Genomic DNA, 27266 nt, shown 5'->3' with positions numbered 1-27266 from the left:
TTAATTTTTACACTATTATGTAAAACATTAACTACATTTGAAAAGTTCCAAGTGATTTTGCAAAATTCCAGTGCTACTCAGGTCTAAAGTCATTTTCATGTTTTGGACATGGTTTTCTCATACGTATAAGAAGAAATGGAAAAATTTTAACTTGTCATGTTGCCATTATTAGTTATACTTCATGACCACAAATAAGCATTCATTTAAACACTTTTTTTTTAAATGCTGCCTACTTAGGTAGGCATTAGGGCACAGCTCATTTTTTGTATATATGTTATTTTAATACCTTCAGTATTGTTCATTTGCTTCCTCCTGTTTTATTCTTTAAATACAAAGTTTAAAGTGCAAACCCATAGCTCCTAAAGAAATATATAGTTTACTGATTAGTCAGCATAGTTGGATATATCCAGGGAGTATCTATCTAAGAAGTAGAGTCCTTTCAAAAAAGTTCCCAGGGAAGGTATAGAAGGCGAAAATTTTCTGCTTATTATTAGTACTCAGCCAGATTTTTCTGCAATTGTAGTTAACCCCTTTGGTAAACTTTAATGAAAATTATAATGCATATATTTGGGTGTAATTTAAAGGAATATCCTAGCACATTTGCTTGCATAAAAAGTCTTGCAACTTCACTTACTCATGCTTTCACACTTTTTCAGAAATGTTTTTTTTTTGTTGTTTTGCCTGTCATGTTTGCAATGCTAAATAAGTCTTTTTCTCAATAATGGTAAATATGTTTTTAAAAACTGAATGGCTCCTCTTCTCCCCTCCCTTTTTTTTTTATTTGTCTGACAGCGCTTCCCAACAGAGGACCATCTGATGATTCATAGGCACAAACATGAAATGACTTTGAAGTTTCCTTCAATAAAAACAGACAATATGTTATCAGGTAAGGAGCCATCAGGAAAAGAAGCTTTGGGTGATCAGATCCGTTCCATGCAAGGTACTTGTTCTTCTTGGTAAATTGTGCACCTTGAAAATACACGTTTCTAAGGTATAGCAGAAATATAATCAGGTAATATTCACCCAAGTGATTGAAGAGCGGCAACTTCTCATTTTCTAGAAAGTGAAATATTTATTACTATGCAACTTGGCTCTATATAAGTTGTTTTAAAAATTACATACCTGGTTGGGCGCTATGGCTCACACCTGTAATCCCAGCAGTTTGGGAGGCTGAGGTGGGTGGATCACTTGAGGTCAGGAGTTCGAGTGAGACTAGCCTGGTCAACATGGTGAAACCCCATCTCTACAAAAAATACAAAAATTAGCCGGGCATGGTGGGATGCACCTGTAATCCCAGCTACTCGGGAGGCTGAGGCACGAGAATCGCTTGAACCCGGGAGGTGGAGGTTGCAGTGAGCTGAGATCAGGCCACTGCACTCCAGCCTGGGCAACACAGCAAGACTCCATCTCAAAAAAAAAAAAAATTACATACCTGTAATCACACTCAAGCAACAAATGTTAATTGGGCATCTATGCACACTGCACTGTTCTGTGAGCCATGGGAAATGCAAAGATTGATATGCTTCCTGTCCTCAAGGATATCACAATATAGCATGCATATGAAAACTTAGCTAAAATAAAGGATCATCCATGACATATACAAATGAGTATTTTAAGGAAAAGGTGCTATGCAACTTTGGTAGAATGAGCCCTCTTTTTGGATTGAGATGGTCAGTGAAGGTGTCCTTAGGAAACAATACCTGCCTCGTATGTGGGAGATTAAATGAGAGAATGTATGGAAACGGCAAGTGCTCAGCAAATGTGAGCAGAAATAAATAATACCAATAATCCATCAGCTAATTGTGATTTCTTCTGATTTTGAGAGTAGTATGGTAAATTAGAAAAAGTGCAGGGACAGGAGTGAGGAACCTGAACTCTATCCTGGGCTTTGCCTCACCTGGCCATGACCTTGAGCTACTTATTGAACCTTTTTGGGCTTCAGTTTCTTTTCCCAAAAAATGGGAATGATTGTATCTGCCAAGTCTGTTTCACAGGCTTATTGTGGAGATTCAATGAAAGAATGTAAGGAAAAGTGTTGCATAAATCCTAGCAGGATAATCAAACAGTTTCCTGTTACTCTTCTTAGGCTAGAAATTTTTCACCTTAGCCCTTCTCTCCTTAGCACACCTATGGATATGTTTTAAATGTATTAGAAGAGAAACAAACTGTACTGCCAGGCCTGGCTCATGTAATTTAGTGTTTCTATGTTACTTTAATTTTAAAAGTGCTTTGTTATTACAATTTTTAAAAATTCTTTTTAAAAAAATTTATTTCAAGTTCTGGGAAACACGTGCAGGACATCACTATTATCAATAATCCTCTACGAGTTTTGTCAGACAGGTTATTATAACCCATTGTTACTGACAGAGGAGAAAGGGCACAGGTGATGGAGCTTCTGTCCCAGGCTCAGAACACAGGGAAAAGATGAGGGCCCTTGATGCTGCAGTCCTAACCCACTGACCCGCACATGGCTACTGCATCATCAGACTTTGCCACTTTATAGACACGGTCAAATTCTCCCAGTACCCCCGGTGTCAGAGCCATCCACACATCCAGTGACTTGTTGATAGTGCCAATGTGCTCTGGCTTGGAAGACTCCAAGTTCAAAGGCAGCCTCTGCCCTTCTCTTCACCCACCACTCGCCACCTGTCAGCCTCTGTTCGTTGTTGTTTTTCTATGAGCTTGCTCTTTAAAAATTGTTTGTTCTTTCTTTAAGTCTACAAACAGAGATGGAGAAACTCAAATTCATAAGAATTATAGCAGCCTAGAAGGATTAGGAAGGATGGCCTATTCTTTTGTTTTGTATCCGTCATGTTCTGTAGAGTCCCTGTAGTATAACTTAATGGTTCATCAGTGAGCATAGATACACAAGTAGCAAGCTTGTAGACTCTGCAATTCCCAATATTTAAATTCAAAAGTTCTCCCTTTATTTTTCCCAAATTGGAAAGGAGTGGGAGGTGAGTTTAGGGAATGATGATTATGTAGAGAGATTACTACTATAGTGTAAGTACCAGAGCAGTCTTTCAGGCAGGCTGCCAGGATGGTCCTCTAAGGAGCCCCATCTGAAAGTCTGAGAAAGAGCAGCTGAAGATGTGTGAACACTGAAATGAAGCATTTTTCTATATAGTGCCTAAAGCAGGTTTTTTTGGTTAATCTCTTGCAGCTTTGCAATTGTTCTTACCGGATCCTTATTAATTTGAGGCTGTTGCTGCCAATCACTGGCAGTGCCAGGAGGAAAATTATTTGGAGAAGAGTAACTCTAATTTTTATTATGTCAAATTTAGAATGAGAAAATGAAGAGAGAAATAAATATGAGGAAAAACAGCATGAGTAATATATTGACATATTTTCTTTTGCTTTCTCATGGTTTATGTTGAGGTTGGTGTGAGGCCATTTAATACTCCTAATGAAATGAAGTGCTAAATTTTAAAACTTGCTACCCACTTTGCATGTTCTTAGTTTCATAGAATTTTCTTACTGGAAGGGAATGCAGAGCTATACAGTCTGGATGAATTTCTTTGCACTTAGAGAACTCGATGTAATATACCAACATTGTTCATCCTGAATTATAATAGGCTATTGTGTTGGGCATTTTTAGTTTGTTATTTTTTAATTTTTTGCCTAGGAAATCCTTCAATGTTTATTTTCTCAAGCCTCATTTTCCATAATGCTAATTGTGGCATATTGGATTATGATTACACATATGACAAGATTTTACTTGACTGTTGCCTGATTTAAATTTGATTTATTAAAAGCTTCAGAGTATATTTTTATTAAAACTATGTTCATAGGCCAAATTACTTTGTAATTATATTTTGTCATACTGTCCATGATGAGTTTTAGTATCTTATGAGTTTGAAAATTAGTTTCTCTTTTATTTTATGTGTTTATGTGATATTAGAATACTTTTTTTCTTAAAAGATTGCTAGAACTCACACTAAAGCCTTCTGGTCCTGGAAAAGAAACAAACATGCTCATTAAAATTTTATTTACTTTATCATATTTTGTGGCCTCTCATGAAGATGAATGATTTTATATGACTTGCAATATAGTAACAATGATAATAAAAATAATGTAAATCAAAACATCAGGGCAAAAATCTTCAAGTTCCTCCTGGACTATTTTTTCAAGCAATATTCAATTACACATTTTATTTCAGATGAGTTGAGGCTTGTCATATTTTAAGAAGATAAAATATAATAGATATTTATATGACAAACTTCAGAATATCTGGTTAACCTTTATTTTGGAAAATTTTGGAAAATCACCTTATCCTTAATTAGTTGTAACTATTGTAGTTGGGGAAGGCATTAATATGTCACAGATATACTCTAAGTTTCCAACAGGTTGAAAGATCAGAAATAATTTCACAGCTTTATCATAAAGTCCATTTCATTTAGGCCAGGTAGAGTCACTCCTAAAAAGTGATTGTAAATGATTTTTGACATGCCATCAGGTAAAGTATTAAAAGGGACAGTCTCCGTGTTTTAGTAGAATAAGCCCTATCTTCTGGATAGACAGTAAACATAAACCCCTTATTCAAAGGGACAGAGTAGAGACACAAATGGAGACGACAGCGCTGGACTTTGAGAGTCCAAGACTCCCTTTGAGAGACTTGCACAACCCTTCGCCTGGGTCCTCCCATCTTTATTTGGTCCATGTGATGCATTTCTAGAGTCCTAATGTGATGATGGATGTGAATTGTTCCCTTCAGCTGTTCTCATTGTGAAGAAGGATAATTTCATAGTAAGGGAAGTCGTGATGTAGAAGGTTTTTGAGTGCCAAGTTTGAAGTGGGAATGTGTAGAGGACAATGCACATCCGCAGGCAGCTTTCAAAATTAACAGCTATTATGTTATGCAATGTTTGGTTTGAAAATCATGATCAAATTTCAGTATAGTGGTAAAGAGGGTGGTGTTTGAGTCTACTTCCCTGGTACTATGGGTAGGTACCTAGGAATTTGCAAATCTTGCCTTGTTAAATGTCCCCACCCTGAGTTCTTTATAGAGTTCCTGGGTTCTGTGCGGGGGCGGGGGCGGGGAAAGACCCAGAATGAGAATCAAAGTGCAATCTTATTTATAGCTGAACAAACAAATAATATTCCAAATAAGAATTCCTATTAAAACAAAAACTCAAATGGAGCACATGACTTTTTCTCCATCTCCACTGTAAATCTTGATACCAGCAAGTTCAATCTTTCCTGTGGAGAAAGATTGAGACAGCCCTCCAAGGTAGGGCTGTGTGTGCACATGTGTCCTCTCATGTGCTCACATGTGTGTGTGTGTGACCTAGAAGATGATAGATTGTGTTGCCTTCAGGGAGAGGGGAAGATAAAGTTCAAGGGTGTTGTGGATCTTTCCCACAAGGTAAAACCCAATTGACAGACATCTCAGGTGGGAAGCGTAAGATAAGAAAGACACACGTAACTGTGTGTCTTTTGTTTTCTTTTGTTTTGAGATGGAGTTTCCCTCTTGTTGCCCAGGCTAGAGTGCAATGGCACTATCTCAGCGCACTGCAACCTCCGCCTCCTGGGTTCCAGTGATTTTCCTGCCTCAGCCTCCTGAGTAGCTGGGGTTAGAGGCATGCACCACCACACCCGGCTAATTTTGCATTTTTAGTAGAAACGGGGTTTCTCGATGTTTGTTAGGCTGGTCTCGAACTCCCAACCTCAGATGATCTGCCCTGCTTGGCCTCCCAAAGTGCTGGGATTACAGGCGTGAGCCACAGCACCTGGCCAACTGTGTGTCTTTTAAATGCCTCGGTAGCCTACCCGCTGACATTCTGGCCCAGCTAATGCTACAGGCAACTGGTCTGTGCTTGGAAGGAGGTTAGGGCAGGCACCAGTCAAGGCATAGGAAGAGGGACTGAAGTTGCTCTTCTACCGCCATGTGATTCGTTCATTCAGCAAACACTCATTGAGTGCCTACAATAAGTGTTAATTGCTGCATCGAACAAGACAGGTGAGGTCTCTTTTTTCATGAAACTTACTACTCAAGTGGGGTGCAGAGGAAGGGAGATAATAAATAACAGCAAAAAACTCAGATAAGTAAATAAGTATCAGTTAGTGACAAGTGCTATGATGAAGATAAAACATGATTGTGATAGCAAGTGACCAGCAGGAAAGGGGATCAGGAAAGGCCTCTAGGTACTTTAGGCTCAGGGGTCTTTTCTCCCTGACCCCTGAATGTGGTGGGACTGGATGTGGGTAAGACCACAAGACCAAGTGTGGCACAGCTGACTACATCTTGAGCTGACACTGAAGAAAGGCAGGAAAGACTGGCTTCTTCATTCCATCTTCCTTCATTCATCAGATTCTCAGGACTCACCATTTGATAGGGAGCATCTAACATGAATGACAGTATAGTCCTTCAGAACCCGACTGTGTCCCAGGATTAGGTCTAGAATCAGGGCCCAGCTCTAGCTCCAGGCTCTAAACCTAATTCTCACCATGGAGAAAGCAAGAAAGTAATTCAGGGAAGTAAAACATTTGTTCCCAAGAGGCTAATCGTGATCCAATCACAGAACCCAAATCCACTGCTCATGGTTCTTTGCCACAAGAGTCTATTTAATAATCCCTGGCCATTTTAAGGGGGAAGCCAGAGGGAAGATGGCATATCTCACTCCAAATTCTTTTTAGAATGAGTTAGGATATTGTAAAAACTGAGTAAATAAATCACACGCGAGCACGTGCACACACATACACACACACACACGACCCATACTTACCTCTTCTTCTTGGCAATTCCATTGATAGTAAAGGTATATAGTAACTTCCCACTGTGTGAATTAATTGGATCTTTATGGAGCAGAGGGTGGGGGAGATGGCTTGCACCAGAGGGCAGCATGGTAATAATACTAGCTACCATTTATTGCCTTCCCTTTTACCAGTCATTGAGCCCTGTGCTTTACATACATTAGGTCATTCAATCCTTACCACTTTTTTTTTCATATGAGGAAACAAGATCAAAGGAATAAGTAGTTTGCTCAAAGTCCATATGTGTCTGGAATTTTTTTTACCATACACCTAGATGTGTGAGCTATACATACTAAGAACACATTTTGGTCTCAGTTGTATGTTTGGATATAAATCCTGAACTACTTTTTCTTATATTATTGGTATCTCTTTAATAGTTATCCAATGGAGAAAATAATCAAAAGTTTTTGGGAGATTCTTCTAACACATAAGCATTGCAAAGAACAAAGAGTTGTGGTTTAAAATCAGATTGTCTCATCCATTGTGACAAATAGAATGTAAGTGGTACTGGCATTTATAGGAATTGTTCGTTTCTTGTCCATGTTCTTAGCTGGTCAAGCAAAATGGAATTTTGAATAATTCCCCTGAATCCTTTGGAGGCCTTGCTCTGTAGTATTCTTTTTTTATATGAAAAGCTTGCTTGCAGTCTTTGTTCTACCTGGAAACCAGTCCCCTTTGACTAAGAGTACAGGAGAACTCAGGCAATCAGGGACTCAGTGGAAAGTTAAGCATTAGCTTCTGCTATTTAGGACAATTTTTGATAATAAAATCACCTTGGGTCCCCTAGTTCACTCAGCCAGCAGACTTGATCTCTTGGTGTTAATAACCCTTCTTACTAGCTTAGCCTCAGTAAAGCAAATTGAAATTGTGGCTTGATTGCAGTTGGAACACTTGGGGTAGCTCATGGTTGATCGTGAGTAGGTGTAGAATATAAAATTGGTTACTTTAAATCTAAAATGGTGTATTTTGGAGCTAGTTAAGCATGTGTTGTAAGAGACACCTTTGTCAGAGCATTGTCTAATGGTCTCACAGGCACTTGCAAGAGCATCTAGTCCAACAGTTATCTATCTTGGCAATGAATGGATGCCAGCATATGAGTCAAGAGTGTGAGAGGGTGTTCCATCTCCCGACTGACCTGGATCACCCTGGCCAGGATGGTTTTTAAGCATTCCACATCCATTGCTTAAAAACCAGGTTTGCCTTGGTTTGTCCCATTGTAGCACTGCCTTTCAGGACAGATGCAGGGAAATAGTAACATCAGTGTTACTGAGAGACTCCTATTATATATTCACACTCAATAAAAGGCACATTTATTGCAAAGAAGTCTAAAGTTCCATGGAATTCTGTGAGTTGTTATTGATTATTGCTCTTACAAAGGATTATGTATATTAAAATTCATTTAATGTAAATTATCCTAAATTAGGACTCTATTAAAATTTAGATAGGGACTAAGTTGGAGTATTTTAAAGAAACCATTTGCTGAAATATTTATGAGATAAATGTAACCAATAAAATAATATCAAAAGTACCTAAGAAAAATACCTTTTTAGATAACTCTAACTCTTACTAAAATAGATATACTAATTCCAATATTTTTCTCCATTGATTTGAATGGCCCTCTTGAGGAATTCCATTAGCCCACATTTTTGTTTGGTTGAATCTGAGTCATGCAAATAATAAAAATGCATCGCCTTTAAAGAATATCCTGTAATTACATGGCCGCTAATTCAAAATAACCTTTATTGTAACTAATGAGGCCTTTTACAGTATTACTAGCCACTATCAGTTTCATACCATATGATGTAACATTATTTTCACAGTCCTTTAGTAATACCATAGTTGAGAATATCAGACCAATAGGAAAGAACATTTTGCTTAGGAAGTTAATATTCTTTTCTGGTATATGATGGGGACCCTGCATTTTCATTTCTTTTCTTTTTTAAATTGGTGATTTGTCACTTTGACTTTTTTAACCATTGAGAAAAATGAAACAGAAAAACACATAATTCAAATGCAGCTTGGAAAGGGAGTAAGGTAGCAATCTATTATTAAATGTAGAGCAGACTAAATGCTTTTTAAGAGAAGAATCGGATTTCAGAATTTAGCATTTTCCTTGTCATTTAGTTTTATGTTGGAATAATTGCACTTGGTGGGCTGAAGCTGCTGGTGCTAGGCAGACTATGAACTGATAGGAAGCACTGAGAGTCGCATATGCATTTAGCCGTATGCTTGTCTGCCCAGCTGATAATGTGACTGATCAGGTCATTCCTAATTCATAAGGCCAAGTTTGTAGCACTCTGCTGGATCAATGCACAAGTAGTCTCAGCAAGGCAAGTATCCTGTACCTACCAATTTACAGAGGCAGTGATTCCATGATGTGGAAATTGTGTCATATAATTTGATTGGTAATTGATAATCCTAACAACTTTTGGTTCTTTTGAAATATTTTGGAATAATTCATATCACTCACCAATAGAACTGCATTGCAATCCTGCTGACTCCTATCTTACAGGAACAGTTTTGCAATTAAAACACCTGAGAAAACATCACATAAGATAATGGAAATATTAGACTTCCCATGATCAGTGGGAATGGAGTTTGCCAGTTTTTAATCTTCCTTTTATCCCTTTATGCTTCTTTGCTGGAGATTTAGAAGTTGAGGGCCATGATTCACAGAGAGGTAAAGAGAACAGTCATCCTAGCAGCCTCTCTCAGGCTCCTGAACTCCGAGATGAGGTCATGAGATGGTCCATGAAATTGAATTCAAGCTGGCATGTGAGAGCCCAAGCCCCAAGCAAAGTTGAGCGATGTTTTCTGTCTGCTCTTAAAAATATTACTCCCAGATACCAGTATACACCTACACACATGAACAAAGGAGGCTGCGGGAGGATGGCACAGGCATGGGATTGACACAGTCCAGCATCAGCAGTCTTTTCAGCCACGGAGGGAGCCACAGACAGCAAAGACAACTGCTTCCCTCCCACCCCCAGAGCAGAAGGACCAGAAAAAGGTCCCAGGGCTGTTACCAAATGTGATTTTCTTTGCTGTAGGATATAGTTAGAGAAAAGCAAAGTTGATATCCACATTTGGAATAGATAAGGCACACTGTCCCAAATTTTTAATTCATTTTCTTTTTGTGAGTGAGCTATTCTTTCCAGTTACAACAAGAACCAGAAAATGGGGCTTAACTTTTGTTTTAACATTTATAAGAATTAATACAAGGTCTCTTGTTATCTTTGATCTCACATGGTACCAGTTCCAAGTAAGCCAGAAAATGTGCAGATGTTAAAAAAAGGGGGCAGCTAAATCTATCAACACACGAATGCCTTGTCAAATAACCATTTCTGCTGAAATTAGACCTGAAGATGGTGGGCAATATCCATGGCCAAAAATTAAAATTCTTGCAAATCACACCTTCTTTAGAGCCAAGAACAGGCACCAGTCGGCTCCAGCACCAGTGATTTCTAGATCCTAAATAATAATGGCGGATACTCTGTTGGTGGATAATATCAAACGTATACTCATTGAGTAGGGATAGGAGGCCCTTGGGGGGTTTACAGGAACTGGTTTCAATAAGAACTCAAAGCCAAGACGATTTTTTCAGGCCTTCCACCTTCCACTCACTGTTCTTTTAGTGCTTCAACTACAGTGGGGACCATCTGAATGAGAGAAGGGAATAACCCCAATCTCAAACCAAACTAAAAACAAGTAACTTTTGAGTTTGAGGGTTGAAAGTTTTTTTGTGTGTGTTATTGCTTTTGTAAATCTGAAGTGGTACTGCATAAACACCTGTGTGTTACCCTCTCCAGAGAGTCTGCAAATAGCACACCAGGTTCCCAGGAGACCCAAGCACCAGGGCAAATGCGAGAAGGAACTCTTACCCACTTCTCTCACTGTCTCACATATCCTTGGGGATTTCTTTGACAAGAAAGATTGGCACCAAAAGGAGTTTTAAAAAACCTCCTTTGCAACATTTGTCATATTTTGGTGTTTGGTTCCCTTGCTGAGTTGGTTTGCTGAAAGAAAGGAGTGCCTTTGCATGGACTCACTGCCTCTGTAAATTGGTAGGTATGGGATACTTGCCTTGCTGAGACTACTTGTGGATCGATCCAGCAGAGTGCTACAAACGTGGCCTTATGAATTAGGAATTACCCCATCAGTCACATTATCAGGCCTGAGGCAGGTCTCATTTTCTTCATATGTAAAAGAGGAAAAATAATTTTTACATAATATGGTTGGTGTAAACACTAATTAGATGCTGTGTGCAAAGCACTTAGCATCATGCCTAGCATGATGTAAGCACCCAATAAATGGAAGAATATGTGCTTATGCACATGTGCACACACACACACACGCAGACACATGCACACATGCACACACACACGTGCATACACATGCAAACACACACACCCTTTTATTTTCACTCTCAGACCTTGTCTATATACCTTCTATTCAGAAAACTTCTTTATCTGTATAGCAAGCCCTTGCCTCTGACCTATTAGTATCACACTTCCAGCTGTTACTTTTGTTCCCATTTCACTATCCTTTAAATAGTCACATATTTCTTTGGCCTATGAACAGTGACTTTTAAAGCTAACCCATTATGATGGTGATTTTAGGATTTATAGGATCATATAACTTTAGAAATTTTTTTGAAAGATGAGGAATATGAAGTCCAGAGAATATAGGTAAATTCCCCCATATTACAGTATTCTCAAATCTAGATTTCTGGGTTGTCAAAATTGTCTTCTGCATACACAACAGAGCCCTTTGGATCAGGGAGGGCAAAGCACATTTAGATAAAGAAGGGATTGTGTCTGAAGGTAAGAGAGGACTTAGTAGTGATAAGATGGTTGCAAATTGTGTGACCTTGTACAAGGAAGCTTGTTTCTTCATTTATAAAATAGTATCAACACTTGCTGCCTCATAGAATCATGCAAGATCTAGATTGTAGACAATATGGGTGAAAATGTTTGTAAATTGCAAAATCCTGCATAAAAAGTTTTTCTTCTATAAATACACAATAGTTATATGTATATATTAGGGACCTAGGTGTATATTTGTGCATCTTAATAAATAAATTAGTTGCTAATAAAACAATTTTCATCAAAACCCACTCTTTCACACATCCCTTATCTGTAATGCCGAATTTATGAACAGCTGTGGTATGCTCTCTGTGAAATGCAAGGAGCTCAGTATCTTGGAGATCAGGTCAATAATGGGAAAAAATGCAGATGGAGATTTTGCTGCATGGAATCCAAGTAAGCCATTTGGGTGCTGAAAGGTCCTTGCCCATAGGAAATCAAGAGACATTGCCTCTAAAGGGTTGATTCGATGGGGGATATTACACCATTTTCTGCTTCACGGGTATTAAGATATTCTTTGAATCAGACATTTACTGATTTACTGGGCTTAACTATTCTCTGTATGATTTAGAAAAGTAAATATAATTCTAGTTTCTTATAATATAGGAATATATAAAGAGAATGCAGGAATGGCAAATTTGTTTCAACTTGAGGGCACCTCTTCAGTTGACTGGTTAATGGCTTAGAGAACTATGCAGAGATTTTGAGAGCGTTAGATCAAGCTGGGAAAATGCCATAATCAATCTAGTAGAGTCTACTACAGGCTTAGGTGGGAATAATACATGTACACAGTGCAAATAGGATTGAGGTCTTGATTATAATCCTGGTGTCTCCACCATCTACCTGGGAGACCTTGAGCAAGACCGTTAATTACTCTGGGCCTCTGTTTTTCTGATTGGTAAAAATTTAGCATGGCTAGGCTTTCTTCCATGGTCCTTTTCTGGTTCTAATATCTCCTGTTTCTGAGAAAAGACAATTTACACAATTTTATTTGTCTCAACTCAAGTACATCTTCACCAAGGAAGATGATTGTACTCAATGATGAAGAAAGCGCAATTCTACTCTACTTACCTTCTATTTAATAGAATCTTGTGAGATCTAGATTCTCAAGAATTGTATGAAAATATTTTATTAACTGCAAATGCTGCATATATATTAAGCTACAAATAATGGCTTCAGATTCTTCAGTTTTATAAGTAGAAAGCTCTGTAGAGTCAAAAATGTGAAAGAAATTCTTTTCCTTTTAAAGAGCATTTAAAGAACATTCTTTTTTTTTGGCTATAGCAAAGGAAAATAAAATTAATAATGACATTTTTAAAGGATGAAAGCTGAATGTGTTTGACTTGGAACCTTTTATCATCCCTCTATGATTTTCAGGAAGAGAGATAGAATTGTTAAGTTTACTTTCTCCATTAAGAAAAAGGAATTAACATGCTTGTTTGTTTCTTTTTGTTTACTCTAAGAATTTGCAAAATCCTTTTTCTTTCCAGCCCCCTGAAGTCAGGCTTACCATTGGGTCAGATTTTTTTGGCCTTATTTTAGCAAAAATCATTTTCTTTTTCAAGTTTAAAATAAATAAAGAGGGTCATTCCACATGTTTCACTGTGTATTCAAATGGTACAGACTTCAGGCAAGCGGAGAGTGAGATCTCCTGAAGCTGTCTGGAGGGAGTTCGGCAAGCCCTCGCAGACTGCAGCCCTCTGTCTACTGTATTCCTGCTTCGGAATTTACGGTGCTATTTTCTTGCATATCGTCATGTTACTTAAAGGGTCAAGAGACTGTGGATGGCTAGTGGACATTTTAATTAAGGCAAGGGGAGGGGATTAGTGAATCTAGCTCATGCTTGCTACTGGCTTTTGAGAAAAAAGACCCATTTATTAGCTTTCTGACTCTGTTTTCAGATCAAACTCCAACCCCAACGAGATTCCTGAAGAACTGCGAAGAGGTGGGCCTCTTCAGCGAGCTCGACTGCTCCCTGGAGCATGAGTTCAGGAAGGCCCAGGAGGAGGAGAGCAGCAAGCGGGTAGGTTTGCCTGGATGGACGCCTTGAGAGGTGTCCTGCTAGAAACTTCCACGAGGAAACTAGGTGTCTCTGCACTGCAGATTGTGTTGATGTGGCCTTGAAGTATTTTAGCCATTTGTGAGTATTTGTCTAACATTTTTAAAAAAATGATTATTCCTTGATTATGGCAGAATTCAAAGCTAGATAAATCATGTGAAAAATAGGTATCTGAAATACGAAATTCTAGCAGAAAAAAAAATTCAGAATCTTGAACCAAAGTCAAACTTACAGATTTTTTCTTTTCCCCACCAGTTGTTTTACTTTGCTAAGTATTTAATAGCAAACCTTATGTGAGCAGTGAGTGCAGAAGAATAGAGTCAATGGGTGAGAGAACAGGCGAGTAATCTTCATGGCAGAAGAGAGGATTTCATCAGACTTTGGCCCATGTTGTAACTGTCTGTTTTCTATAATCTTTCCAGTCATTCTGCACCAAATTCATAATTATTTCCTGGTCATATTACCTTGTCCTAGTATTGAACATCTGTTGTTGCTGAAACAAATAGGTTAAGTACAACTGTGAATCATTTGTTCTTAAAAATGTAGGAAAATCACTTTATGAAACCCTTCAGAATATATTCGGTTTTTATAGGAATGTGCTGAAATTTAAAATCACTTTACAAGATTCATGAAAGGAGATGGTGGTCACAAGTCAATGTGATGAGGATGCTTTTTGGTATTTTGTTCATTGTTATTATACAGCACTATTCAATGCCCACATTGTATTAAGAAACAAATTAGATACAGTCTGTGAACAGAAATTCAGAATGTGAAAGGTGATTGAAAGGAAAGACCAGTTAGGTAGTAATGAATTCTGAAGTCCAGCTGTTCCATCCGGAAAAGAAATTTTAAAAGGTTCTGATATTTCTCTAAGTGTTTCAAAATCCTTTTAGTCCTTGTCTATGTGAAATTATAATAATCCCCCCTCCACCAGATTTTTCCTGTCACATTCTCATGTCATAATAGTCAAGGGCTTGTATTTAGCCTGTACAGCTTCAGGAAAAACCATGAAAGTAGGTGATGCTTACAAGAGGGGTATAAAATCTCAGTCAACTTGTTTTATTTATTTATAATTCATTTGTCATGTATGCTTGACTGTCTCCTCCACTCCCCTCTCAAAGGATACGAAGTGCCTTTTTTCTTTTTCAAACAAGCACTTATACAGCAACTATTATTTGCCAGTCAAATAATAAAGTTCTGAGCACTTTAAAAAATTAATAAAAATAAAAGACTTGAATTCTATATTTTGTTGTAATAGAAATATACATATATTATATATATATTTTTTAAACCATAAAAATAGTATGCAAGAGAGGAAGAAATTCTCATCATCTAGTCAACTTCCTTTGGTTGAGTAACAAATTTAGTTTTTTTGATAGACATGTATGTAGAAGACTAAGGAATTAAGTTCATTCATTCCTCTAGATATTCAAAGCTGGCTTCTTAAACTGAACTATAAGAAAGATGTGCATTTTGTCCATATTGTCTTCATTTCTGATAGAATGGTTTTACCTCAAGTGTATGCCCTTGATTTTACTAAAGGCATTTTTCCTAGAACAGTTTCATGAAGCCCATTGTCGGGGTGTGGTTTTAGATAGTCTCCATTGCATTATTCATGATTTCTTATATGAAGCCCTATATGAGGAAATTCTTGCAGATCTGAATTCCAGGAAATGGTTTGCTTCCCCGGAGGAACTGAAATATTTTTCTCCTCATGGACATGAGAATCGTGTAACTGGTTCTGTTTCTCTTTTCGCTTTGACTGCTAGGTTAACACAAAGCCAAGTTTACTGCTAAACTTTGAGAACTTTTTCAAACGTTGTGATGAGCATATTTTACTTCCTCCCTAGACCAGACTTTCAGTTCTAGTTTATATTTTCTCTGGTTCTGATTTTTAATTTAAAAACATTGTCATGCTGTACATGTTTTATGAGTTGCTTTAAATTTCTTGTGGGTTGAAAAAGAATATAGATAATTAAATTTTAAAAATTAAAGTAATTAAGCAACCAAAGTAAGAAAAGGAACTATTGCAGCTGTAGAAACATGTTATTTTCTCTCTTTTAAGTGTTGCTCATAGCTGTGTGATGCTTTCATGATAGGTGTGTCGGTGGGGAACAGCCAGCCTCCCCATGGTCTGGGGCCAGCATCTCAGGACACCACCATCTCATGCCCCAGCCTCACTTGCACGCATGGGAGGCTGGACAATATTCAGGCTGTTGAAGCTTCTTCTTCCTTTGCCCCATTCAAACCAAGCCAAATATAGCCTCAGGTGGCCATGGTTACACGAGAGGGCATTCTCTTGAGGTCTAAACCACAATGACTCCTTTGGCAGCAAAGAGGGCTGCGTTGGTGGCTTTGGCTCTGGCATTTCTTTGGAAGTCACTGGTCAGGGAAATGAGGAGTAGGAGTAATGCTCCCCTACCTGACAATATTCTTTTACCTACCCCTTTGACCAGGTTTTTCCAGCTGTCGACATCCTTGGCATCCTGCCACCCCAGCTCTTCTTTCCCTGCTTAAAAAGAAAAAACACAGGTTCTTATTCAGTGACTATCTTATCAATTTTTAGTATTCTCTTCTTTTTCCTTTTGGTCTACATTCAGACAATTATTATTTTTGTTTTAATTCTACATCTCTAGCTCTCTTCCGATTTCTTTTCCTTTGAGTCTCTAGACTTGCATTGGTTCCCTCGTTAGGTTTTAGTAAAGTGGAAGATGGATTAATTTATCTGGAGAATTTGGCTAAAGAAGGTTCTTGCTAGAACTTTCTATGTGTCTTATACAAAAATATTGGAAAGATTGGGCTGGTTCTGCACACCACCTTTAAAACTTCTAGCTGCAGTTGGTCTAGAAAATTCTGTTAAAGAGCAAATAGAGAATTGATCCTTACTTGGCCCATGTGGCTGTCCATTGGAGAAAAGTCTGTTTCACAGACTCTGTCTCTAATCCCAGCATCCTTTTCCAGAAGCGTCCCAATGTGTATATAGAATCAATGCAGGCTGTAAGCAGGTTATGTCCACTGGAGAAAGGCCTCATTATCTGTATTAATACTATATATAGTAGACAATACGTTCCATAATAGCCTCAATTTCCATATTAATAGAAGCTTATAACCTCATAAATCTTTAGTAAGAGGATTGTTTCCCCTTAGAAAGGCATGTTGTAATTCACTATCAGGTATCATAAATCTCAACTTGCCAGTGGCTTAGAACTCAGACTAGCTCATATCCTGAAACATGTAAGAAACTTTTGTTTATCATTTTTCATTCAAGAAATATTTTCAAGTGCCCACCACATAGCAGGCACTGTCCAAGGCATTGTTGAATATACCACTGAATAAAGATGATAAAAAACAAACAAAAATACCTGCCTTCATGTAGCTTACCTCTAGGGGGCAAGAGAAACAATAAATATGTGAAAAAAAAATGTATAACATGTCAGATGGTGATAAGTGTGATGCAGAAACATGTAGCAGGGAAGGGGCACAGGGCTTGCTGGGGGTGGTCAGGCAGGCATCACTGGTTAGTAGATGTGTAAGCAGAGACCCAAAGTGGGAGGAGGCCTGAACCAGGTACATACTGGGGAGAATGTTCCAAGCTGAAAGCACGTAAGTGCAAAAGCCTGGGGCTGGAGGATGCTCTGCATGTTGGAGGAATTACAAAGAGACCCAAAGAGGGTGTAATAAGGCTAGAAAGCTGGTCTGGGAGGGCAGATCCTGGGGGGCCTTGTATACCATTTAAGGGGCTTTGGCTTTAACTGAGTGAAACTATAGGACAATTTTTTGTTTTTTTGAGACAGGTTCTCACTCTGTTGCCCAGGCTGGAGTGTGGTGGTGCAATCTTGGCTCACTGCAGCCTCGACCTTTTGGGCTCAGGTGATCCTCCCACCTCAGCCTCCCAAGTAGCTGGGACGACAGGTACCCACCACCATGCCCGGCTCATTTTTTTGTAATGATGGGGTTTCACCATGTTGCCCAGGCCAGTCTCAAACTCCTGGAGTCAAGTGATCTGCCCGCCTCAGCCTCCCAAAATGCTGGGATTACCGGCATGAGCCACCATGCCCAGCCAGGACAGTTTTGAGCAGAAGAGTGAGAGGATTTGACTTACGTCTTAGAAAGATCACTTTGGCCGCTGAGTTGAAAGCAAACTATCAAAAGGCAGTGGCTGAGAGAGAGAGACCAGTTGAGAAGGTATTGAAAGAATTTAGATTAGAGATGATAGCAGGTTGACTCAAGGTGGAGATAGAGGCAGTGGGAAAATTCTGGATACATTTTGAAGAGAGAGCCAACAGGATTTGCTGACGGGTTAGACTGGGAAGTAATAGAAGCGGCAAGACTAAGGATGAACCCAGGTGTTTGGCCTGAGCAACTGGAAGGATGGGATTTCCTATGAGAGGAGTGGGTTTAAGGGGAACATTGGGGGTTTCTTTTTAGATTTGCTAAGTGGAGATGCTGGATCAGCAGATGGATATATAGGTCTGGAATTCAAGGGGGAAGACCAGCCTGGAGATGCAGATTTGGGAGTCACTAATGTAGAAACAGTGTTTATATATTTGAGATTGGGTGGAGTCATCTGAGCCAGAAGTGAATAGAGATGAAGTAGAGAAGTCTGAGCATGAGCTGGGCAGAGTCTTCCAGAATTCTCTGACACAGAGGATTGCACTCCCCTCAGTGGCCAGAGATGACGCAGGAGACCATGAGGTATGAAGAATGAAGTCAAGTAACAGAAAAAGAAAAAAAGACGTAGGTGAATTTTCCTTTTATGTTTAATGACTAAAAAAAAAAAAAAGAAATTGCATAATGCACATCTAGGAGGTGGGAAATAGCTTCATCATATAATAATAGTGGGGGTGTGTGTGTGTTTGTGTGTGTGTAAGGAAGGAAGGGTAATTGAAGGGACTAGAAATGAACTCCTTTGTCTTGCTAAGAGAAATATAACATTACAGCCTAACGTGGTTAGAGACCCTGAAGATGAAAAGTGTGGTGTATAAGTGCTAAGTGTTGTTATTCTCCCATAGGACCTAAATCGGACTCATTATGCTGATGCAGCAATAGGAAATTAGGACATTTCCATGCTCTAGAATTCCTAAGAAAATGATTAAAAGTGAAGTCCATCCCCAGAGAGTATTGACTGTTTAATACATGGAACAAGGGACAAGCTACAATCTTAAGATCTTGGATCCCAGCTCAACAGGAGTCACAGAACAGGGCATGGTGGGGTCAGCCTCAGCTCCGCAAAGCGGGCTGTTTAATCTGATTAAATTCTGTATCTGGAAATCATGTTACCCGATGCCACCCATTACTTGGGCAAGAAGGTGCGGAGAGAGAGGCACTTTGCCTTCTTACACTGTCTTGTGCCTATCAGCCGCTAGCCAGCATCGCTGCTCCGTGGGGAAGGTATGAGTGGTGCTGGATGGAAAATAAAAGATGCCAAGTTGAACAAACTTGCAACAGCTGCACATTCACATTTCCGGTTATGCTAACATGTTGCTTCTCTGATATTTGTGTAAAACAATCCTTCCCTCCCCATCGAAGTGTGGAGAAAAAGAATATTCTGAAACCTAAACTTGGTTTTATCCAGGTTTTGAAAATGTCCCCATGTTTGCTTAATCCTAGCAGATGAGGCTGCTTTTGATCTTTCCATTTTTTTTTTTATCAGCATGACTGAAAGGAAACACCCATTGACAATGATATTGGAGATGACAGCCTCTTTCTTCCACCACCGCAATGACTGAAAACCCTAAGGCTTATGTTAGAAGGATTCTTTTTGTCCTCCCATTTCGGTGCACTACAAATGTAAATCACGTTCAACTTTCTCCTTGTAGGTTAAAATTATGCCCTCATCTTAGGCGGAATTTGACGCTGGAAGGGAATTTGGCTTGATCTTTGCATCCCACTCAGGGGAATGACTAAACCAGTGGATAAACTGGAAGCTATTTCATGTGTTTTAGGTCACTAGGATTTAGGAATAATGAGTACAATCTTAGCAGAGATTATTAAGAGTTGGTATTTACTTCCACATATGTGAATGAATGTGATCTCGGGTTCTGCTTCAACTTTAAAATGGAGTGGGGTTCTTTTCAACTCATAGGAGTTCATTTTTGGTTTGTTTGGGGGTTTTTTGGTGAAAAGACAGGGTATCCTGAAAGCTGCAATATACATAGTCTATTTGTCTTGCAAAGAGTGAACACTTAATATTAAGTGTTTGATGTGGATGATAAGGGAAGCTCAGGAAGCTGACAGCTTCTTAGAGGAATACTGACTGAGATGGTGACAGATATTTGTTCATGATCTCCCTTGGTGAGTTTGCATATTCAGGTTATTTGGATCTTAATTGATGAATCCTTACAAGCTAATTTTCACAGTAAAAAAAAAAAAAAAGTATTTTATCTCTTGCGACTGGGGATTCAATTTTGAGTGCTTGATTATTTGGCAGCTGGTGGCTCTGTCTTCAACCAGTGTTATCAGGCAAAGTGAAGGGGGGAGGTGGTTGTGACAGTAATTTCAGACGAATGTCTCCTAGCCTGTGGCAGATTTCATTGTTCTCTGAGTTCAGTATTAATTATTTAAATTATTTATCACAGGCTTTATTTATATTTGCTATGACAGGACATTTGTTCTGGCAAGATAGAAGTCTCTGTCTGATGTCTTCTTGAGAACTGGCCCAAGGTTTTCAGAGGCTGGAGTCTGAATTAGAAAGGTTGCGCATTCACGTCACGCCTGTGGTGTTATCATCAGAGGTACTGAAGTCTCCCTTCAAGCTACAGAGTAGGAGGAGTAGGAGGGACTGGAGAATGCTTGGACCCTATTTTTATTTCTATAATGATGATTGCTAGAGGAAGCTGGACATTAATTTTGGGAAAGACTATTTGTGTTGGAAATATTGCACAGTAAAATCGTGTTTTCTTGCACCAGTATTTCCTGTTCAGTTGTGATTGGGGATGGTAATAATCAAAGGACTTACATATTCATAAAGCATATTCATGTCCACATATGGACATGAATTAATGTCCATTAAACATGCTATTAATGATAATTTTATTTGGGCCTCTTCAGTTAACAGGGAATAATTGAAAGTGGTTATACTAGTAATATTTTTCTCCATTGGAAATGCAGTGAAATAAATTGTTGAGAGACAAAAAGGGAGCCAGTGGTTTACGTGGAACGTCCAGGCCTTTCTCTGACCTCTCTGGGTGTCCAACTCTGCCTCCCTGTCTTTTGGATGTATCCACTCTCAGTTGGCTTTTGTTTATACCTTCTCTTCAGAAAACCCATACATTCTCATAGTTTAAGAGTCAAGTCCACCCAGACAATTCCTTTATTTGTACATCTAGTCCTTGCATGGGCATAAATATTGGCCTCTAGCCTCTAGCTGTTACTGATGTTCCCATTGAACATACCACTGCTATTCCTCACTCAACATGTTGGAAACCATACCCAGGGCTTTCCCATACAAACTCACCACCATGCCCTACTCCCCTGGTTCTGTTAGAGGCAAGTTTCACCCTCCCTCAGCTCCCTCCCTACCCTCTTTTGTTCCACTCCCAATCAACTTTCTTAAGACACGGTCCTCAGATCTTCCCTTTATTTTCCATTTCTATTACCTCAAGCCTAGACCATTCTTACTTCCTACTGGGTTATTGCTGCAAATTCCAAGAGGTTTTTGACCTTTAACATAACTTCAAAGAGATACCTAACAATAAATATTATTGTAATAAGTATTATTGTAAAATTGAATGTATTTTTTTTAAAACTAACGGAAATGTTTAAAGTTAAAAAAAAAAAAAAAGTGTGACCAGGTATGATGGCTTACACCTGAAATCCAAGCTCTTTGGGAGGCCAAGGGGCGAGAGGATCACTTGAACTCAGGAGTTTAAGACCAGCCTTGGCAACATAGTGAGACCTGGTCTGTATTAAAAATGAAAATTAAAAAATTATCCAGGGTTGGTGGCCCACACCTATAGTCCCAGCTGCTTGGGAGGCTGAGGCAGGAGGATTGCTTGAGCCCAGGTGTTCAAGGCTGCAGCAAACTATGATCGCACCACTGTACTCGACTGACAGAGCAAGACCTTGTTTTGTTGTTGTTGTTGTTTTTTAAAGTAAAGAAAACAATTGTTCTTGAAGTTGTCTGCCTTTTCTTTGTGGCTAAAGGAAAAGTTCCTCCAAATATCATCATTGTTCAAAGTTAGAGAGGTTGGTGTGGGACATGGTGGGCATGAAAAGGGGATATGTTGGAAATTTTATAAACACAGCCTCATGCTGTATTTTACTACAGCAGCATGTGGTCAGCTGATCCTGGTGCTACAACATTGGGACTGAAGTAGGGGCAATAAAAAAAAAAAAGACAGAAAAAACAAACCCCAAAACAGCCAAAACCACAGTGCAGCCCTGAAGCTCTGCAGGCACCGCCCTCAGCTCAGCTGCAGCCTGTAAGGGCCACTTGTTGGGCCCACCCTGCCCTCCCATCAGGCAGCCTTACTGTAGCTGAAAATCACTCCAAGTGGATTCTGGTGGTTGGGATGAGCCTCACTAAAACAATTAGGAAGCTCCGCCTTCTCTCCCAGCAGAGAACTTTCTCATCAGGGTGATTGTTTTAAATTCCAGGTTGGGTCGTGTTCTCAGCTTGTTTAAATCACTTCTTACCTGTCCCAAGGCAGGCAAGCCAGCCTGCAATTTCAAGGTGTTAACCCAAATGGAATCATAACATCGAATGGACACTCTTCCCCGAATGAATCCGTTTCCAGCTGTGAGTAATTCAGGATTTCTAATGTGCCAGACAGGCACACAGAGTGGGGTGTGTACCTGGGCTCAGGAGGCCCTTGCATCTGCAGAGGAAGCGCACACTGTCCTCCGCGAGGCCCTGCATTAATACTCCCAAAGGCATGTGGGAAAACATCTGTTTTCTGGGCCAGATTAAAACTAAATGACTAAAAGATGAAGCTTCCGTTCTAGGCAGAAAACAGCACTCACATTTGGAAAATTGGACCAAATGACAGACTCAGTGAGCATCTGTAGCTAAGTCACTTACCTGGGCCCCTCACAGAGACGTGAAAAAAAAATTGGCATTGTAAAAAGAGGAAGGGAAAATAATATAATAGTTGCAAGAAACCGTCTCTGCCTCCATCATCTCATAAATCCAGGTGAACATTAAGTACGGCTAGGAGCAGGTATGGGAGTGATTTACTCTGAGAACTCTGCTCCAGCATTTGTGTGTTGTTAAGTTATTTCCATACTGAAAAGTCTGAGGCCAGGAACTGGGATTCCGAGCATTCCTCCCATCCGCATTTCCAGCACGTTGGCTGTCAGCTCAAACCTGTGGTGCAATGACTGATTTTAGCTTCAGAACCATGCAGGGCCATTTCCCTTGTTCTTCACCCAAGTACCACCAAAGTCCAAAGACTTAGGAAAGTTGATCAAACAGTGCATTTCCCCCCCTGGATTACTGGTACCATGTTCATGTACTTTTTGGAACTAGCTGTTCTGGTGAGCCAGATGGGGCTTACGAGCCGGTTGGGTTGGAGAGGAGGCTAGGCTGTTTTCCTTGGGTGGCCATGCACAGTGTCACCTTCCTTGCTCCTCCTGTGTGCAGTGGGATTATCTGTCGCGGGCTTCTCTGCTTGACTGTTGTTAGGTTTCCCTTTGTGCTTTGCTTTCTGGGATGTTCAAAGCTATTGTTCAGTTTGTTAGAACTTGTGACTCTGTTCTGTGTGACCGGTCCAGTCCTCTTGTTTGGCTCTCGGGTGAAGTAGAATTCCAAAAGGACTTGACTTTCAGCATCTCCTCTAAGCACAAATTTGCTAATAGACCTCACTTGCTGCTGGCAAGACAAGACCATTCGAGCTATTATTTGAGAGTTCTGAAGCTAGAAGGAGGCTGTCCCACCTGCAAGCTTTCCCTTCGTTGTCTGGCGCTGGGGGTGGGGGAGCAGCTTGCTTCCCAGTCCTCTCTGTGAAATGAGGACTTCACATTTTGGATTTAGTGTGGCTGCAGTCAGCAGAGTCCTTGAGATCTAAGGTTTGTGCAAAATACACCATCTGTTCTAAGAAAACTTTGAAAGTTAATCATAGTGCTGACCGAATCCTGCCTGAGTTGGTGCTGGGCACAGCCTTTTTCTGGGCTTTGTGCTTGGGTGGGGGCTTATTCAGGCTCTGCAAGCAGTCACCTCCCCAAAGAAGAAAAGCAGTCATGTTTTGTGTGAATGTCAGGCTGATTGACTACAGGTGATGCAGGACTGGGCATTTTGAATCACAGCCTCTCTCAAAGAAGTCATCCCCCTTCCTGCCTTCTCCCGGAATGATTTGTTATACACAGAGCTTAGGAACTTTCCCAGACGATTTATGAACATAAGGTTATTGCTGAATTTGTTGGCATGGTTGGCCCAGGCATCCTTGTCCATTGCTCTCTAACCAGAGCAACAAGCCTTTGGGTAAGGAAGCCTGGGCTTCTCAGTGCTCTAGAACGTGGTGGGCATGCGAGTCCCACCCTTGTAGCTCTACTTGGTCCTCAAATGGCTAGAGAGAAACAAGATGGCCCAGAATTCTGGCAACCCCTTCCTCAGTGTGTCGTGCCAAAGAGCTCTTCCCCATGCTGCCAGGCCACCGGAAACTGGCCTCCGAACACTTCCTGTGCCATCCACACTACCCCCGTGTGGATTGTGAGGATGTGACTCGGAGTGTGGGCTGAACTCAGGACGAGGGCAAGAAGTCAGCTCCATTCCATCGCTCTCTAAAAGTCACACATGACTTTATTTTCTCGCCGGTAAAATGGGCCTTTTGACAACTTTGAAGTTCAAAACATAGGAAGTTAGAATATGTCGAGATCTGAAGAACTGACATTAACACTGGTTCCTAGGTAGGGCTTGCTAGATTCATACATCACTAGAGCATCTCACTTTGGACATTCTTTCTGATGTTGACTACAAGAAGTGTCCAAAAAGGTGAGCAGGAAACAGGAATCCAAACTCCACATTCACAGAGACAATAATACCGTTGTGACATTGCTGCCTGGAAGAGGTGTCTTTTTCCTGCGTGCCAGCAGTAAGGAAATAATTCCTTGATCCAGATCTCTGCTAGATTTTTTTCTTTATTTGTATTACAGCAATACACACATACATGTGTATATGTTTTAGGCAAAGTTGGAAATTGAGACTTTGGGAACAATTTCATGCCAATTTCTAGGAAGTTCTGGCAGACATTCTGATTACACCTAAATTGTTTGTAATGTTCAATTCAATGCCAGCTTTAACAGATAATTGCTATCAAAGTATATCTACCTGCTGCCCTTTGATTTTGAAGATGGCATCACTGATTTACCCAGAAGCTGGGGGTGAACTTAGAGTTGATTTATTCTTGGTGGTAATGGATTTGCACAGATCCAAACACACATGCCCTCCCACAGACTTCTTTGCAACCAGAGGCACATATTGTAAGACAGCTGGCCAGGGCCAGGGGTGCAGCCTGTGATGGTGGGAGAGAGGCACTACTTTGACCTCATTAAAGTAGTCCTTCTAATTGAATGCAACAGTCATAGACCACAACTGCTCAGTGCTATACTTCTCATACAATGTACTGGTGTATTTAGCAGGAAAAACATCTGTTAATAACACTGATGGAATATTCCCAGCATTATTTTCTCTTCCATTTTACATTTTGCTCTTCTTAAATTTGACTGCTTTTTGACAAAATCTCAGGATGCCAAACATAACTAAATCATGTAACAGTGGTTTGTTGTTATACAAAAGCATCGAGAGCTCACATAGGTGCATTAAACCAAACTGAAAATGGACAAGAAACTCATAAAGAAGGACATGTGTGTCTCTGATCTTTGCATATGAGTTGGTGTTAGAAGGGAGAATAGGAATGGTGCTTTGGTGTGTGCTAGGAATGGCTTGAAAGGAACTGATCCACTAAAATACTTTGTTTAGTTGCATTGTGGTATGGGTTCTGCTCATCCGCCTGGATTACTGGCTTTTCATCAAAGGTTAAGTAGGTACTACTTCAATAGAGCCGTGTTCCTTCAGTATGAAGTAGCTGACTCAGGTCAGGTTTTAAACATCAGTTTATAACTTGCTATGCTCACACACTTATGCCAACTTCCTCCTTCGTAGTTTCCAAGTGGTAGCACTTGCCTGCTCATCCTCCTGCCTCAGGCTTTTGGGAGGCCTCTTCCCTTTCACATTTGTCACTGAGACCGTTTGACATATTAGCCAGTGGGGGCATGAGGTCCAAATGAGGATTACTCATATTTGCATTCTCCTTTCCTATCCATAGAAAAGAAGAGACCAAGTCCGAATTTTGAAGTGATCCCCACTTCCTACAACTCCCTGGCAGAGGTAACTTGCTCCTAGGGCCAAATCCCCTTCCCAACAGCTGTTTGGCGATTCTGTGTCACTGGGCTGACTGTAAAATCAGGCATACCCTTTTAATTACCTGTTCATATTTCAGCAAGGCCGAGCTCTGTGGCACAGAGAGAGGGGATAAGCCTTCATTGTAATGGATTTTTAGAAAGACTATCTCTGAGATAAGAGTTCTAAATCTTGGCAGTCTCTTCAGAGCACACACTTTGTGATTGCACAGAAATTCTTGGCTCCCCAGAGCCGTGTTGTAAATGGAGTGCAGTGTACAGGGTTGGGTAATAAGATACTGCAGATACATTTTAGAGCAAGGTGCACTTTTGCTTTATTTATGAAGATAGACAGGCTGGTTGAGGGCTTAATCACAGCTGATAAATCATTTTAAGAAAGCCTATTAGAACCATATGCTGATTTCTTGCATTAATATAGTGTGTCTGTTTCCAGTCTAATAAGACAGGGTTTTTTCTCCTGTGCTCTGGGTCTCTCCAGTGTAGACTATTTATCTGTTTAAGTGGTATCACTTGTGTGGGAGCATTTATCTCCTTAAGAGGTACCATTAATAAAAGAAGGCAAAAGAAAAGGGGGAAGCAAAAATGAGCCAAGGTACCCATTGCACAGTGCGTGTGCATGTGTGCATGCAAGTATGCCTGTGCACGTGTGTATAAGTGTGTGTGTGTGTTTATGGTATTACAAAGGAAAGAGTAAAAAAGCTGAGAACAGGAAACATCTCAATTAGAGTTTCGGAAGGCCATGGATTGGTCTTCACTTGGCATAAGGTAGTCATTTCAGCCCAGGTGGTTATAATACTGTAGGAAAAGATTATCTGAAGTTGGAAGAGGGTGTGCACTGACATTTTGGTTACCTCACTTCTCCCCAACCTCACGGAGGTCTGCCCCGAGAACAGGTCCCAAGGCTCTTTAATGAGAGCCACATTGGAGCTCCGACTCTGAGCCAAGCTCTGTTTATCACTAATTGCAGGGGTGCCTTGCAGATCTTTCCTATTATTCCCTGATTATACCCCTGCTTTTTTTATTATCTTGCCAAAATTCAAACAGTAATAATTGCATGATTTATTGTTTATTTATAATCCTTCTACTGCTTCAATCCCTGTATTTAATAGATGTTAAAACAGCAAATAGCTCTTACCAAATGACTGGACTTTTTTTTAAAAAAAAACCTTCTACAGAGAAGTCATGTATATGCCAATCTTACTTGGCATTCTTCAAGCCACTTCCATGGTACT

General features: G+C 40.0%; 1 protein-coding gene across 3 annotated transcripts in view; it reads left to right on the top strand.

Moving 5' to 3' along the window:
- CREB5 (cAMP responsive element binding protein 5) overlaps window positions 1–27266 on the top strand; it is a 415731-nt gene that overhangs the window by 83519 nt on the left and 304946 nt on the right. For all 3 annotated transcript variants that reach the window (XM_005549906.4, XM_065542173.2, XM_074035306.1), the window contains exons 3-4: window positions 793–886; window positions 13520–13641. In XM_005549906.4, the coding sequence (XP_005549963.1) occupies window positions 793–886; window positions 13520–13641 (216 nt within the window). The remainder of the gene's footprint in view (window positions 1–792; window positions 887–13519; window positions 13642–27266) is intronic.

This window comes from Macaca fascicularis, chromosome 3 (genome assembly GCF_037993035.2).
Source record: "Macaca fascicularis isolate 582-1 chromosome 3, T2T-MFA8v1.1".
NCBI classification, from domain to species: domain Eukaryota; kingdom Metazoa; phylum Chordata; class Mammalia; order Primates; family Cercopithecidae; genus Macaca; species Macaca fascicularis.
This window is presented reverse-complemented; position numbering and strand designations above follow the sequence as displayed.